Source organism: Cebus imitator, unplaced genomic scaffold (assembly GCF_001604975.1).
Source record: "Cebus imitator isolate Cc_AM_T3 unplaced genomic scaffold, Cebus_imitator-1.0 Scaffold102, whole genome shotgun sequence".
Classification (NCBI taxonomy): domain Eukaryota; kingdom Metazoa; phylum Chordata; class Mammalia; order Primates; family Cebidae; genus Cebus; species Cebus imitator.
The window spans coordinates 2873245-2884789 of NW_016107417.1; the positions used below are offsets into that span (position 1 = coordinate 2873245).

The window sequence follows — 11545 nt, forward strand, 5'->3', positions numbered from 1 at the left end:
CAGGCAATTCTCCTGCCTCAGCCTCCTGAGTAGCTGGGATTACAGGCATGCTCCACCATGCCCAGCTAATTTTTTGTATTTTTAGTAGAGACGGGGTTTCACTGTGTTGACCAGGATGGTCTCGATCTCCTGACCTCGTGATCCACCCGCCTCGGCCTCCCAAAGTGCTGGGATTACAGGCTTGAGCCATCGCGCCCGACCAGCGTCGTTTTTCTTAAAGTGACAGGCTCAACGCAATAGGGGCAGCCCTATCTAGCGGTTGTGAGAGCGACTCAGCTATTCTGAATCCAATCCTGGGCAAAGTTCTGAACAAGTCTCTGGTTTTCGCCAATGGGGAAGGGACTTGAAGAAGCGGATTGTTTCCCAGGTGAGGAGAAGAGGAGAGCCTTAGACAACCCACTCCAAGAGCTTGAGGTGCAGCCAGTTCCGTCTGTCCTCCAGTCTTCCCCACTCCATCCCACTAGCTCTGCGAGGCAGAGCTTCTTGTCCTCATATCATATATGAAAAGAATGGCTGGGTGCGGTGGCTCACGCCTGTAATCCCAGCACTTTGGGAGGCCAAGGCGGACGGATCACGAGATCAGGGGTTTGAGACCAGCCTGGCCAACATGGCGAAACCCCGTCTCTACTAAAAATACAAAAATTAGCAGGGCTTGTGGGGGGCGCCTGTAGTCCCAGCTACTGGGGAGGCTGAAGCAGGAGAATCGCTTGAACCTGGGAAGCGGAGGTTGCAGGGAGCCTAGACTGCGTCACTGCACTCCAGCCTGGGAGACTGAGCCAAACTCCGTCTCAAAAAAGAAAGAAAGAAAGAAAAGAGCGAGGCTCAAAGTCGATGGATCGCCCAGTCCCACAATTTCGTAGCCAAGACCAGACTCGGGTTCACCCTCCTCCCAAGTGTGGTTCTATAACCCCTTTTACTGACACCGATGCGCACGCAGAGGGCAGAGATGGCCCATCCTTAGCAGAGACCAACCTCCACCCTACGCAGCAGAGCACGCAGCTCGCGGGCGTAGGGGGGAGTGGGGGGTGGGGGGGCCTTTTTTCTAGATCTCAAAGCCTGCTGTGATGGAGAATCTGGTGCAGCCCTTTCCCTCCTCTGCCGCTCCTGGCCCGCCTACCGGGGAACTTCCCGCCTGGAGCCTCCGGGAGGGGAGCGGTGCAAGCTGCCCGCGTCATCTGATGCTGTTTCCTGCAGGAGGGAGAAGAGCGGAAAAAAGTGAAACTCCACCCTCCACCTCTGCCTCCCGCCCCCTGGGGCCAAAGTACAAAGGGAGGAGGAAGAAGGGAACGGGGTCGGAGCCGTCGGGGCCAAAGGAGCCAGGGCCAGGAAGAGGTAGTCTCGGCCCAACTGGGGACGCTCCCTCCAGCCCCTGCGCGAAAAGACCCAACCGGAATTGAGACGCTGCCCCTGGAGGCCCCACCTTACGCTTGGTGAGGGTCGGAGCCAGGCTCCCAGGACTGCTCCAGAACCGAGGGAAGCCCGGGCCCTTCCAAGCCAGCCATGGTGAGGCGCCAGAGGCCTCGGGGCCCCACACCCCCAGCCTGACCACACTGACCTGGGTGCCCTCCTCCAGAAGCCCGAGATGCGGGGGGCCGGGAGGAGACACTCCTGGCTCCCCAGAGAAGCGTGGGTCTGGGGCTGAGGGCCAGGGCCCGGATGCCCAGGTTTCGGGACTAGGGCCTCGGCAGCCAGCAGGGGTGGGGACCACAGGCAGCCAGAGAAGGTCCTCCACGCATCCCGACGCCGGCTCCGGGCCATGGAGCCCTTGAAGAACCTCTTCCTCAAGAGCCCTCTAGGGTCATGGAACGGCAGCGGCAGCGGGGGTGGCGGGGGTGGCGGAGGAGGCCGGCCTGAGGGGTCTCCAAAGACAGCAGCTTATGCCAACCCGGTGTGGACAGCCCTGTTCGACTACGAGCCCAGTGGGCAGGATGAGCTGGCCCTGAGGAAGGGTGACCGTGTGGAGGTGCTGTCTCGGGACGCAGCCATCTCAGGAGATGAGGGCTGGTGGGCGGGCCAGGTGGGGGGCCAGGTGGGCATCTTCCCATCCAACTATGTGTCTCGGGGCGGTGGCCCGCCCCCTTGTGAGGTGGCCAGCTTCCAGGAGCTGCGGCTGGAGGAGGTGATCGGCATTGGAGGCTTCGGCAAGGTCTACCGTGGCAGCTGGCGAGGAGAGCTGGTGGCTGTGAAGGCAGCTCGCCAGGACCCCGATGAGGACATCAGTGTGACAGCTGAGAGCGTTCGCCAGGAGGCCCGGCTCTTTGCCATGCTGGCACACCCCAACATCATTGCCCTCAAGGCTGTGTGCCTGGAGGAACCCAACCTGTGCCTGGTGATGGAGTATGCCGCCGGTGGGCCCCTCAGCCGAGCTCTAGCCGGGCGGCGTGTGCCTCCACATGTGCTGGTCAACTGGGCTGTGCAGATTGCCCGTGGGATGCACTACCTGCACTGTGAGGCCCTGGTGCCCGTCATCCACCGAGACCTCAAGTCCAACAACAGTGAGTTTCTGGGGGCGTGGCTGGGGGGTGGCATGGCCCTGGCACACACCTGCTCCCAACCTTCTGCTGAGCCTAGCTTAGGGTCTACTGCAGGCAGGAGCTCCCACCCTAGGGGGTCTCAGCTGACCAGAGGTGCTCCTGGGCTCAAGCTAGCTCCAAAACAAGAGTCCCAGGCACCCAGCTGAGTCCTCCTGCCCCAGCTTCAGAAATCCTTGACCCCGGCCTGTAGCTGCCGTTTGAACAAGTTATTGGGATCTCTCAGGTGGGCCCTAAGCATCCTGCCCAACTGTGGCTCCCACCTCAAGGAAGTCCTCTGGAAGCTGGCGCTCCTCATCTTCTCCTCCCCTAAATTCGTATTTGCGGAGTTGGTGCTCTGTCATCCCCTCCCGTAATGGTGGGCAGCTCCTCCAGAACCGATATCTCAGACGGAGAAGCCCTCCTTGGCAGTCAAGGCCAAGGCCAGGACTGGAATTCTGGCCTAGCCCTCCCTGGCTGCATGACTTCTGGCTGGGGTTACTTCAACTCAGAGCCTCAATTTCAGACTCTGTAAAAAGAGAGAGTGAAACAGCTCAGCAGCCTCAAGCCCTACCCGCAGTGGGTCCTCAGCCGTGGAGAAGAACATTTGAGGGTTGGACTGGCAAGAGGGCCTAGCCTGGAATCCGTGCTTGCTGTGGGAGTGCTGGGCTAAGGGAGATTCCATCTCCCATCATTTCAAGCCCCCCACACACTGCCATCATGGCCCAAGAGAAGCGGGTGACAGCTTCAGAGGGCTTCCTGGTGCATGCAGCATTTAGAGAGTGAAGGCATGGACGCAGGACCCAGCGCACAGCAGGGACCAGGGGCAGCGGCCTCCTAGAGCCCAGGGTGCAGGCTGGAGAGCAGCAGGAGGTAATGCAGGAGGGGCCAGGCTCAGTGGGGTCACTGGAAAAGCATGAGAGGTTCTTAGAGGGGGGGTCACCATGGCTATTGTGGGCCTCCTGGCCTGGACTGACCACGGACAAGGGGCTTGTGAAGAACAGAGTACTGAGCCCCAGATATCCAAGTTCTTGCCAGGGCTGGAGGAGCTGGGGGAGGCCTGCCAGCCACCCCACCCACACGTCTCATGCCCAGTAGAGTGCAGTTCCCACCTCTCAGCCGCAACCCTGGGCAGTAGCTATCTAGGGACCCCCACTCCCTGCCCCAGCCTGAGAGGGATTCCCTGAAGGCACAGGGGGAGGGGACTCCCATCTTCTGTTTTTCCGCCGTTTTCTTTCCAGAAAAAATGGAACAATAGCCCAGGCCCCTGTTCCCCACCCTCCCCACTGCTTCCTGCGTTTCCTGCTGCCCCTGAGCCGGCTTCCTGCCCCTGCTCCAGCGCCTGCTCCCTCCCTAGCCCAGCTGCCTGCAGGGGAGGAAAGGGCTGGGGGTGGAGGGCTCGTGGGAGGAAGGAGCCTGGAACTGCTCCCCCACTCCCCTCTAGCTCCCTGCTTCCCTCTCTGAGTCTGAGAGGTGGTGGTGAAGGGCAGGCAAGGTGCCCTCAGCCTCCCTGAGCCTGGCATTTAACCTCCGAGACCCCAGTCCTAGGCCCAAGTTGCTGTTGGCGGGATTGGGGTGGGGGGAGTCCCTGGGCTGGGGGGGCACAGGCAGGAAACAATGGCATGATTTTCCTGGACAATGGGGGCCTTGTGAGGAAGCCTGGTGGGGAGGGGAGGGGGAATTCTCCAGGCCCACGAGTCACAGGACTGACCAGCCAGCCCGGCCTGGGCCTGACCTCCCCCAGTTCTGGCCAAAAGGACTCCCCCTCCCAAGTGGGAGACCTGGCCCAGGCCTCCCCGAAAGGAGAAGTAGGGACCAGGGGAGGGAAGCGGAAGAGGTGTGAGCTGCCCAGGCCACTCCCGAGCCCCACAGAGGCCAGCCCAGGGAGGGGGCTGGTGGCCAGGTCCCTGTCAGAGGCCAGGGAGCCCTAAAGGGGTACTGAGAGGCTTTCCCTAGCTTCAGGATCTCTAGCCCATTCTCCTCTGGGTGACCCCTGACCTCCCATGCCTGAGGTCTACATCAGACACCGGAACAGCAGCTTGAGTTGGGACAAATTGAAAGCACAGGGAGGCAGCTTGGAAAGAAAGCAGAGGATGAGGCTTAGCAGGTGGCAGAGCCGGCAGCAGGGAGGTAATAGAAAGGCCACAAGTACAAAGAAGTCCTGAAACTTTGGGTGAGTTGCTGCCCCTCCCTGGGCCTCAGATTCCCCACCTGAAAAAGGTAGAGTGTCCACCCAGCCTGAGACATTGAAACAGCGCTTTGCCAGTCTGGGGTGCCACAAGTGGCCAGAGACCAGGCCAGGAAGCAGCAAGGGTTGGTCTTCAAAGGGGGAGGTGGGCCCTGGCACCAGGGGAGGTGTCCATTTCCACTCCATCCACTACTCCAGCCTGCTGCATTTCCCCTTTGGAATGAGCTTGTCGTGGGGGCTTGCTAAATGGTCAGGTCCCCAGCTTCCAGCAGCCAGACTGGAGGCTGTTGTGAAGCTGGCAGTGAGGAGTGACAGGTTGGAGAGGCGGGTGGAGATACGAGTAAGTGCTTTAGGACAACTGACCTTTAGGACACTTCTGCCAGGTGGCAGCCCCCATGCAAAAGCTTTTTTTTTTTTTTTTTTTTTGAGACAGTTTCCCGCTCTGTTGCCAGGCTGGAGTGCAGTGGCACAATCTCGGCTCACTGCAACTTCCACCTCTCAGGTTCAAGCAGTTCTCCTACCTCAGCCTCCCCGGTAGCTGGGACTACAGGCACCCGCCACCACGCCTGGCTAATTTTTGTATTTTTAGTAGAGACGGGGTTTCGCCATGTTGGCCAGGATGGTCTTGATCTCCTGACCTTGTGATCCACCCGCCTCAGCCTCCCAAAATGCTGGGATTACAGGCATGAGCCACCTCGCCCAGCGCAAAACTTTTAAAAGTGTGGTCTTGTTTCATGCTCATGACAGCCGTCTGAGGAGGGTTTTGTTGTCATCTTCAGCTTGATGAACTGTTCAGGACTCCACTCCAGGGTCTGGCTCAGAGGAGCAGGTGGATTTTGAGACCATTTTCTGGATTAGGAGAAATTGTAGGAAAATCTACTGAGCATGCTGAAATAGTAAATGTCGTCATGGAGGGCACCTTGACGTCAGGTAGAGCTGCTGAGGGGCAGCTGAACCAATTTCTGTCTGGCCTGGAGTTGCAAATGTGGAAGATGCCAGTGGGGAGGGGAAGCTGGCACCTGAAAGACGCTGAGTCAGCGAGGGGCGGTGGGCAGAGGTTGAGAAGAGGCTATGCTCTGAGAAGCACCAGCGTGAATGGCTGAAGGTGGGGAGGCCATTACAGAAACAGAGCCAAGTAGCCAGGGGCTGTGGGGGCTGAGGACAGTGGGGCGGCAGGGAGGGCTGGCAGCAGTACCAGATGCCTCCTCAAGGCCCAGGTGGCCTGGCCAACAGCAGGATCAGGGGTTGTGGGTTTAAGTCCCGAAAAATGAGCACCCTGGTTCTGCCACCTCCTCTGGGAAGTCTTCCCTGACTCATCAGGCTGTATTAGGTGCCCTTCCCATCTGCCCCACCCCCTGTACCCTATGCTGCCCCCATGACAGCTGTGTCACACTGGGCAGGAGAGCTGAGAGGTGTGCCCTGACACGGGTCCAGAAACATGATTGACTTGATATCACTTCTCTTCCACAGTGCAGTTGGCTGTAACCAGAAAAGTAAAGGGGCCCTTCAGGCCCTTCATGACACTAGGACTTTGTCTTCTTTCTATTCCTTGAAAATTTCTCTCACTTCAGCCATTTCTGTCCTGGTGAGAGATTTGCAAGTTGCTGCTTCTCCTCTTTATATCAAGTATGGGGGCCCCATTTGGCTTAAAGCCATAAGCCCCTACCAAGTCTGACCATCCATGCCTACATTGACCCCAAGCTCCTCTTTTGTGGCCAAGAACCATCAGTTTCTTGGACCCCACCCTTTCTCTTCCCTTCTAGCTGCATCAGTAGGTATCTTTTGGGGTCTTTCCATTGGGAGTGGCTACACTCGCCACAATGTGATGTGGGCACCAGGGGCCTGTGGTACCTTCTGGGCTTCCTTTCTCACCAAGAGCTTCCCTCTTGCTCCCCACTCCAAGGGGGTTCTGATTCACACTCCTGCCTCAACAAATGAGAGGACTCTCACAGATCTCTCTGAAATCAAAGCCACAAATGCAGACAGCTGCCACCTTGCCAGTTTTGCTTCAGTCTAGTATTAGGGAAAAGCTAGAACACTGGCTTCAGAGCCATGCAGACCAGGTTGGAATCTCTGCTGATTGGTTATATGACCTCAGCCAAGTCATTCCCCTGCTTGGTTTCCTCATCTGTGAAACGTGAAAAATATTATCTAGCTCATAAATGGTTTTGAATGCTAGGGTTGAGAGTGAAATGTGTGGCCTCAGCCAGGCGCAGTGGCTCACACAGGTAATCCCAGCACTTTGGGAGGCCAAGGCAGGCAGATCACCTGAGGTCGGAGTTGGAGACTATCCTGACCAACCTGGAGAAACCCCATCTCTACTAAAAATACGAGATTAGCCAGGTGTGGTGGCCCATGCCTGTAATCCCAGCTACTTGGGAGGCTGAAGCAGGAGAATCGCTTGAACCCCAGAGGTGGCGGTTGCCATGAGCCAAGATCACGCCATTGCACTCCAGCCTGGGCAACAAGAACAAAACTCCATCTCAGGGGAAAAAAAAAAAAAAAGCAGAAATGTCTGGCCTCAAGCAGGCCCTCAAGATCTAGACCAAGTCACCTCTGTGCCCCCAGGACCCAGCCAGGATGTCTGTCAGATGAGTTTGCTCCCAGCTCTTCCCCTATCCCTACCACCTGATCCTGGAGCATCCACAGTCTGGCCCCTCCTCTTCCCTAGTTTTGCTGCTGCAGCCCATTGAGGGTGACGACATGGAGCACAAGACCCTGAAGATCACCGACTTTGGCCTGGCCCGAGAGTGGCACAAAACCACACAAATGAGTGCTGCGGGCACCTATGCCTGGATGGCTCCTGAGGTTATCAAGGCCTCCACCTTCTCAAAGGGCAGCGATGTCTGGAGGTGCGGCCCCTGGTGGGGCTGGACAGGATCTGCTACGGGGCTTCGGAGGGCAGAGGTGGCTGTCTAAGTCTAAGGCTGGGACAGGGCAGGGACCCAAACCACTTAGCTCCTAGTTGCTTTTGGGTGAAGTGGCAGTAAGGAGGTAGGGGCTGGGAGAGATGAGAGAACACAGACCTGTTGTCTCTCCCACAGCTTTGGGGTGCTGCTGTGGGAACTGCTGACCGGAGAGGTGCCCTACCGTGGCATTGACTGCCTCGCTGTGGCCTATGGCGTAGCTGTTAACAAGCTTACACTGCCCATCCCATCCACCTGCCCCGAGCCCTTCGCACAGCTTATGGCCGGTAAGAGGACAGGGAGGGCAGGTGAGGGGCAGAGCTCCCTAGCCCAGGACGCATCCACCCACAGACCCCTTCTTATTCTGTCCCCGCTGCACGCCGTGCCCCTAGACTGCTGGGCGCAAGACCCTCACCGCAGGCCCGACTTCGCCTCCATCCTGCAGCAGCTGGAGGCGCTGGAGGCACAGGTCCTACGGGAAATGCCGCGGGACTCCTTCCATTCCATGCAAGAAGGTTGGAAACGCGAGATCCAGGGTCTCTTCGACGAGCTGCGAGCAAAGGAAAAGGTGCGAGGAGTCGGGACCCAGCTTTGGAAGGAGCATCTCCCCGGTTTCCCTGGGGCAGAGTGGGGGCGGGCGCTGCCGGGATCGGTGCCTGGCTGACCTCCCCGCCTTCGCTGTCTCGGGCTCAGGAACTACTGAGCCGCGAGGAGGAGCTGACGCGAGCCGCGCGCGAGCAGCGGTCACAAGCGGAGCAGCTGCGGCGGCGCGAGTACCTGCTGGCCCAGTGGGAGTTAGAGGTGTTCGAGCGCGAGCTGACGCTGCTGCTGCAGCAGGTGGACCGCGAGCGGCCGCACGTGCGCCGCCGCCGTGGCACCTTCAAGCGCAGCAAGCTCCGGGCGCGCGACGGCGGCGAGCGCATCAGCATGCCACTCGGTGAGGGGCGGGCCTCTGGGCGTCCCAGGCCTGTGTGCTGACCGCGCTGGGATTGGTTTAGGGTGTTGTGGGTGGGCCCGTGAGATGAAGGCTGGAAGGGGTGGAACCAGGAGTGTTTTTTCTGTCTGTGTGCGGCTTCTGGCGGAAGTATTTGCATGTTGGTCTGGGAGTGGCTGCGGCCGGGAAGGGGTGGGGTTCACGAAAGTTCTGGGAAGGTCTAGGGGGCGGGGCAGGCCGGCGGTCGGGCCTTCCGACTGGGAGGTGCTTCCGGAGGTGGAGCCCAGCTTTCCTGATCCAGAACGCGGGGCCCAAGAAGGCAGTGAGGCTGGGCACTGTCACAGCCACCCTGCTGCTCCCTGTGTGGCCCGGGAGCCGGCCTTGGACCCCTGCAGATCACAAACCTGCACCCTGCTCCCCCCCCACCCAAACCCCAGACTTCAAGCACCGCATCACCGTGCAGGCCTCACCCGGCCTTGACCGGAGGAGAAACGTCTTCGAGGTCGGGGCTGGGGATTCGCCCACCTTCCCCCGGTTTCGGGCCATCCAGTGTAAGAAACGTCATCTTTCTTCGCCCCTGAGCCCCTTATCCTCTATCAAAGCTTGCCCTGGGAGGTGGACCCCACTCACTACCTCCTCTTCCCCCCGCCTCAGGCCCCCTGCCCTAGGTCTAGACTGTTAGCTCTGAGCTCCACAAGCTGCATTGATTTTACTTTTTTTTTTTTTTCAGTCAAACAATTGTATGACACTATGTACTACTCATTTTCCTAAATACTTTGCTAATATTGATTTCTTGCAGTAATTCTATTAGGTATTTTTATGATCTAAGTTTTATGGATGAGGTAGTTATTCTTATTGTTAGCTAGGTTTTATGGATGGAGTAAGAAGTAACTTGCTACACAGCTAGTAAGTGGAAGAACCAGAATTCAAAACCAGGTAGTGTCCTCACTACTGAGTAGCAAATGTCAGCTGAAGGGCTAGATCAGATGCCACAGCCCACTGTCCGCCCCAAGACCCAAACCTATCTGTCTCACCCAAAGCTCATCCTGGGAATGGTACAGGGCCCAGCCTGCTCCCCATACTCTGAAGCTGACTGTCATGGTGGAGGGAGGATAAGGATCATCTCCAATTCCATCCGTTTCCCCTGTAGTGGAGCCTGCAGAGCCAGGCCAGGCATGGGGCCGCCAGTCTCCCCGACGTCTGGAGGACTCAAGCAATGGAGAGCGGCGAGCATGCTGGGCTTGGGGTCCCAGTTCCCCCAAGCCTGGGGAAGCCCAGAATGGGAGGTGAGTACCTGAGTGCCCCCCAGCCCCAGCATCATCTGCTTCCCCCAAGTCCTGAAATTCCTAAAGCACCCCTCCTTGCCCTCCCATCACCAGGAGAAGGTCCCGCATGGACGAAGCCACATGGTACCTGGATTCAGATGACTCATCCCCCTTAGGATCTCCTTCCACACCCCCAGCACTCAACGGTGAGTGGCCTTCCTCCTCTGGCAGGATCTGGCTGAGCTCCTTCCGTGGGCACCTTGGGGAGGCCATGAGAGGCTAGCAGGCAGAGCAGGAGTCCTGCCCTGGTTGCTCTCATTCTAGAGATTAGGAAACCGAGGCTGAGACAGGACAGAGCCGATCCTAGAACCCAGGTCTGACCTACAGGCCCACAGTCAAGCTGCATACAGCCCAGGCCTCGGCTCAGGCCCAGAGTCTCGTCCTGTTACTCAGACCTAACCTGCAAGAAGGCTCTTCTCTGGCCCTGTGGCAGCCCCTGTGCCTTTAGCAGGCTCCAGGGAGAAAAGAAAGACAGGAAGCCCACCTGGCATTAGGTACCCAAGGCCCAGAGAGGGAAAGGAATCAGCCTGATCAGGCTGTGCCGGGTAGAGCCAGGCAAGTGTCCACCACACTGTGCTTCTCAGAGTCCCTTCTGGGAGCCTGTAGGTGAAGAAGAGAATGAGAAGGCCGATTAGTCAGGATGCAGGGCCCATTCTCACCACATCCAGCATAGCTCAGGGCCTTTCTCTTCCCCGTGACGATAACCGCCCTACTGTGTGCCAGACATTCCCTCCGAGCATCGATGGGGAGGGGCTACTGTTACCCCATTTTACAGATAAGAAAACGGAGTCTCTGAGAGGTGAAGTAACCTACTTCAAACCCCTAGCTGAAGATTTGAACCCAGACTTCGGCTCCCATGCTCATAGTGAGCTCAGAAGCTTTTACTTAAGGGGCTTTTCATGTACAGACCGCTTAGGGAGCCAGAGGGTTAGGCAGAGAGCAGGGCTCCAGCATCACTGGGAGGACAGCTTAGCTCAACACTGTCCATGTCTGACTGAGGCCAGAAAGTTACAGCCTCCCTTGCCTGTGGGTCCCTGTGCCAACCTAGGGACCATCCTCAGAGCCCCCACACCTGCTTCTCATAGCCAGAATGTAGGACCCACTTAGCTGCTCTCAGAAGAGTCCTGTTCAGCAAACTGTTTAAACTCACTCCTCCCATCCCACCCAGCCCATCACCTCCACCACTCCCTGAGCTGCATTCGATAGAACAGCTAACCTTTGTTGGGTCTCTCCTATATGCCAAGCAGTTCTGTGAGGGGAGTAGTATTATTGGTCTCATTTTACAACAGAGGAAACTGAGGCACAGAGTGACTAAGTGGTTTGATGTAAGGCAGCCAGCAGGGCAGAGATTTGAACAGGGCCCTGGGCCCCCACCCACCCTGCCATTTGCTGCTCCAGCAGTTGCACTGCCCTAGGCAGCTGTCCTGTAGGGACTGAACTAGAACTGGAAGGCCAAGGAGGCTTCTTGAATTTACTGCTCTAAAATGTACCAGGCCAGATGGACCAAAGGAGAGCTCCAGGTCCTGTCAACCCAGGTGTGTAGGTTGAAGCAGCCCCTGACTGTTCCACAGAAGCCCCTGGCCCTGAGCTCTCAGAAGCAGGGGCACAAGGGACCTGGACCCCATTGTTTTCAAGCTTGCCTCATGGTTTGCTTTTTTTCCAGGTTTTTTTTTTTTTTTTTT

General features: G+C 57.9%; 1 protein-coding gene across 1 annotated transcript in view; it reads left to right on the forward strand.

Annotated features, from left to right (window-relative positions):
- The first annotated feature begins 753 nt into the window (after positions 1-753).
- Positions 754-11545, forward strand: part of MAP3K11 (mitogen-activated protein kinase kinase kinase 11) — a 19682-nt gene continuing 8890 nt past the window's right edge. Inside the window, exons 1-8 of the mRNA XM_017537448.2 lie at positions 754-2495; positions 7370-7550; positions 7743-7891; positions 7997-8172; positions 8298-8541; positions 8976-9089; positions 9689-9824; positions 9918-10009. Of these exons, the coding sequence (XP_017392937.1) occupies positions 1757-2495; positions 7370-7550; positions 7743-7891; positions 7997-8172; positions 8298-8541; positions 8976-9089; positions 9689-9824; positions 9918-10009 (1831 nt within the window). The 5' untranslated portion in view covers positions 754-1756. The remainder of the gene's footprint in view (positions 2496-7369; positions 7551-7742; positions 7892-7996; positions 8173-8297; positions 8542-8975; positions 9090-9688; positions 9825-9917; positions 10010-11545) is intronic.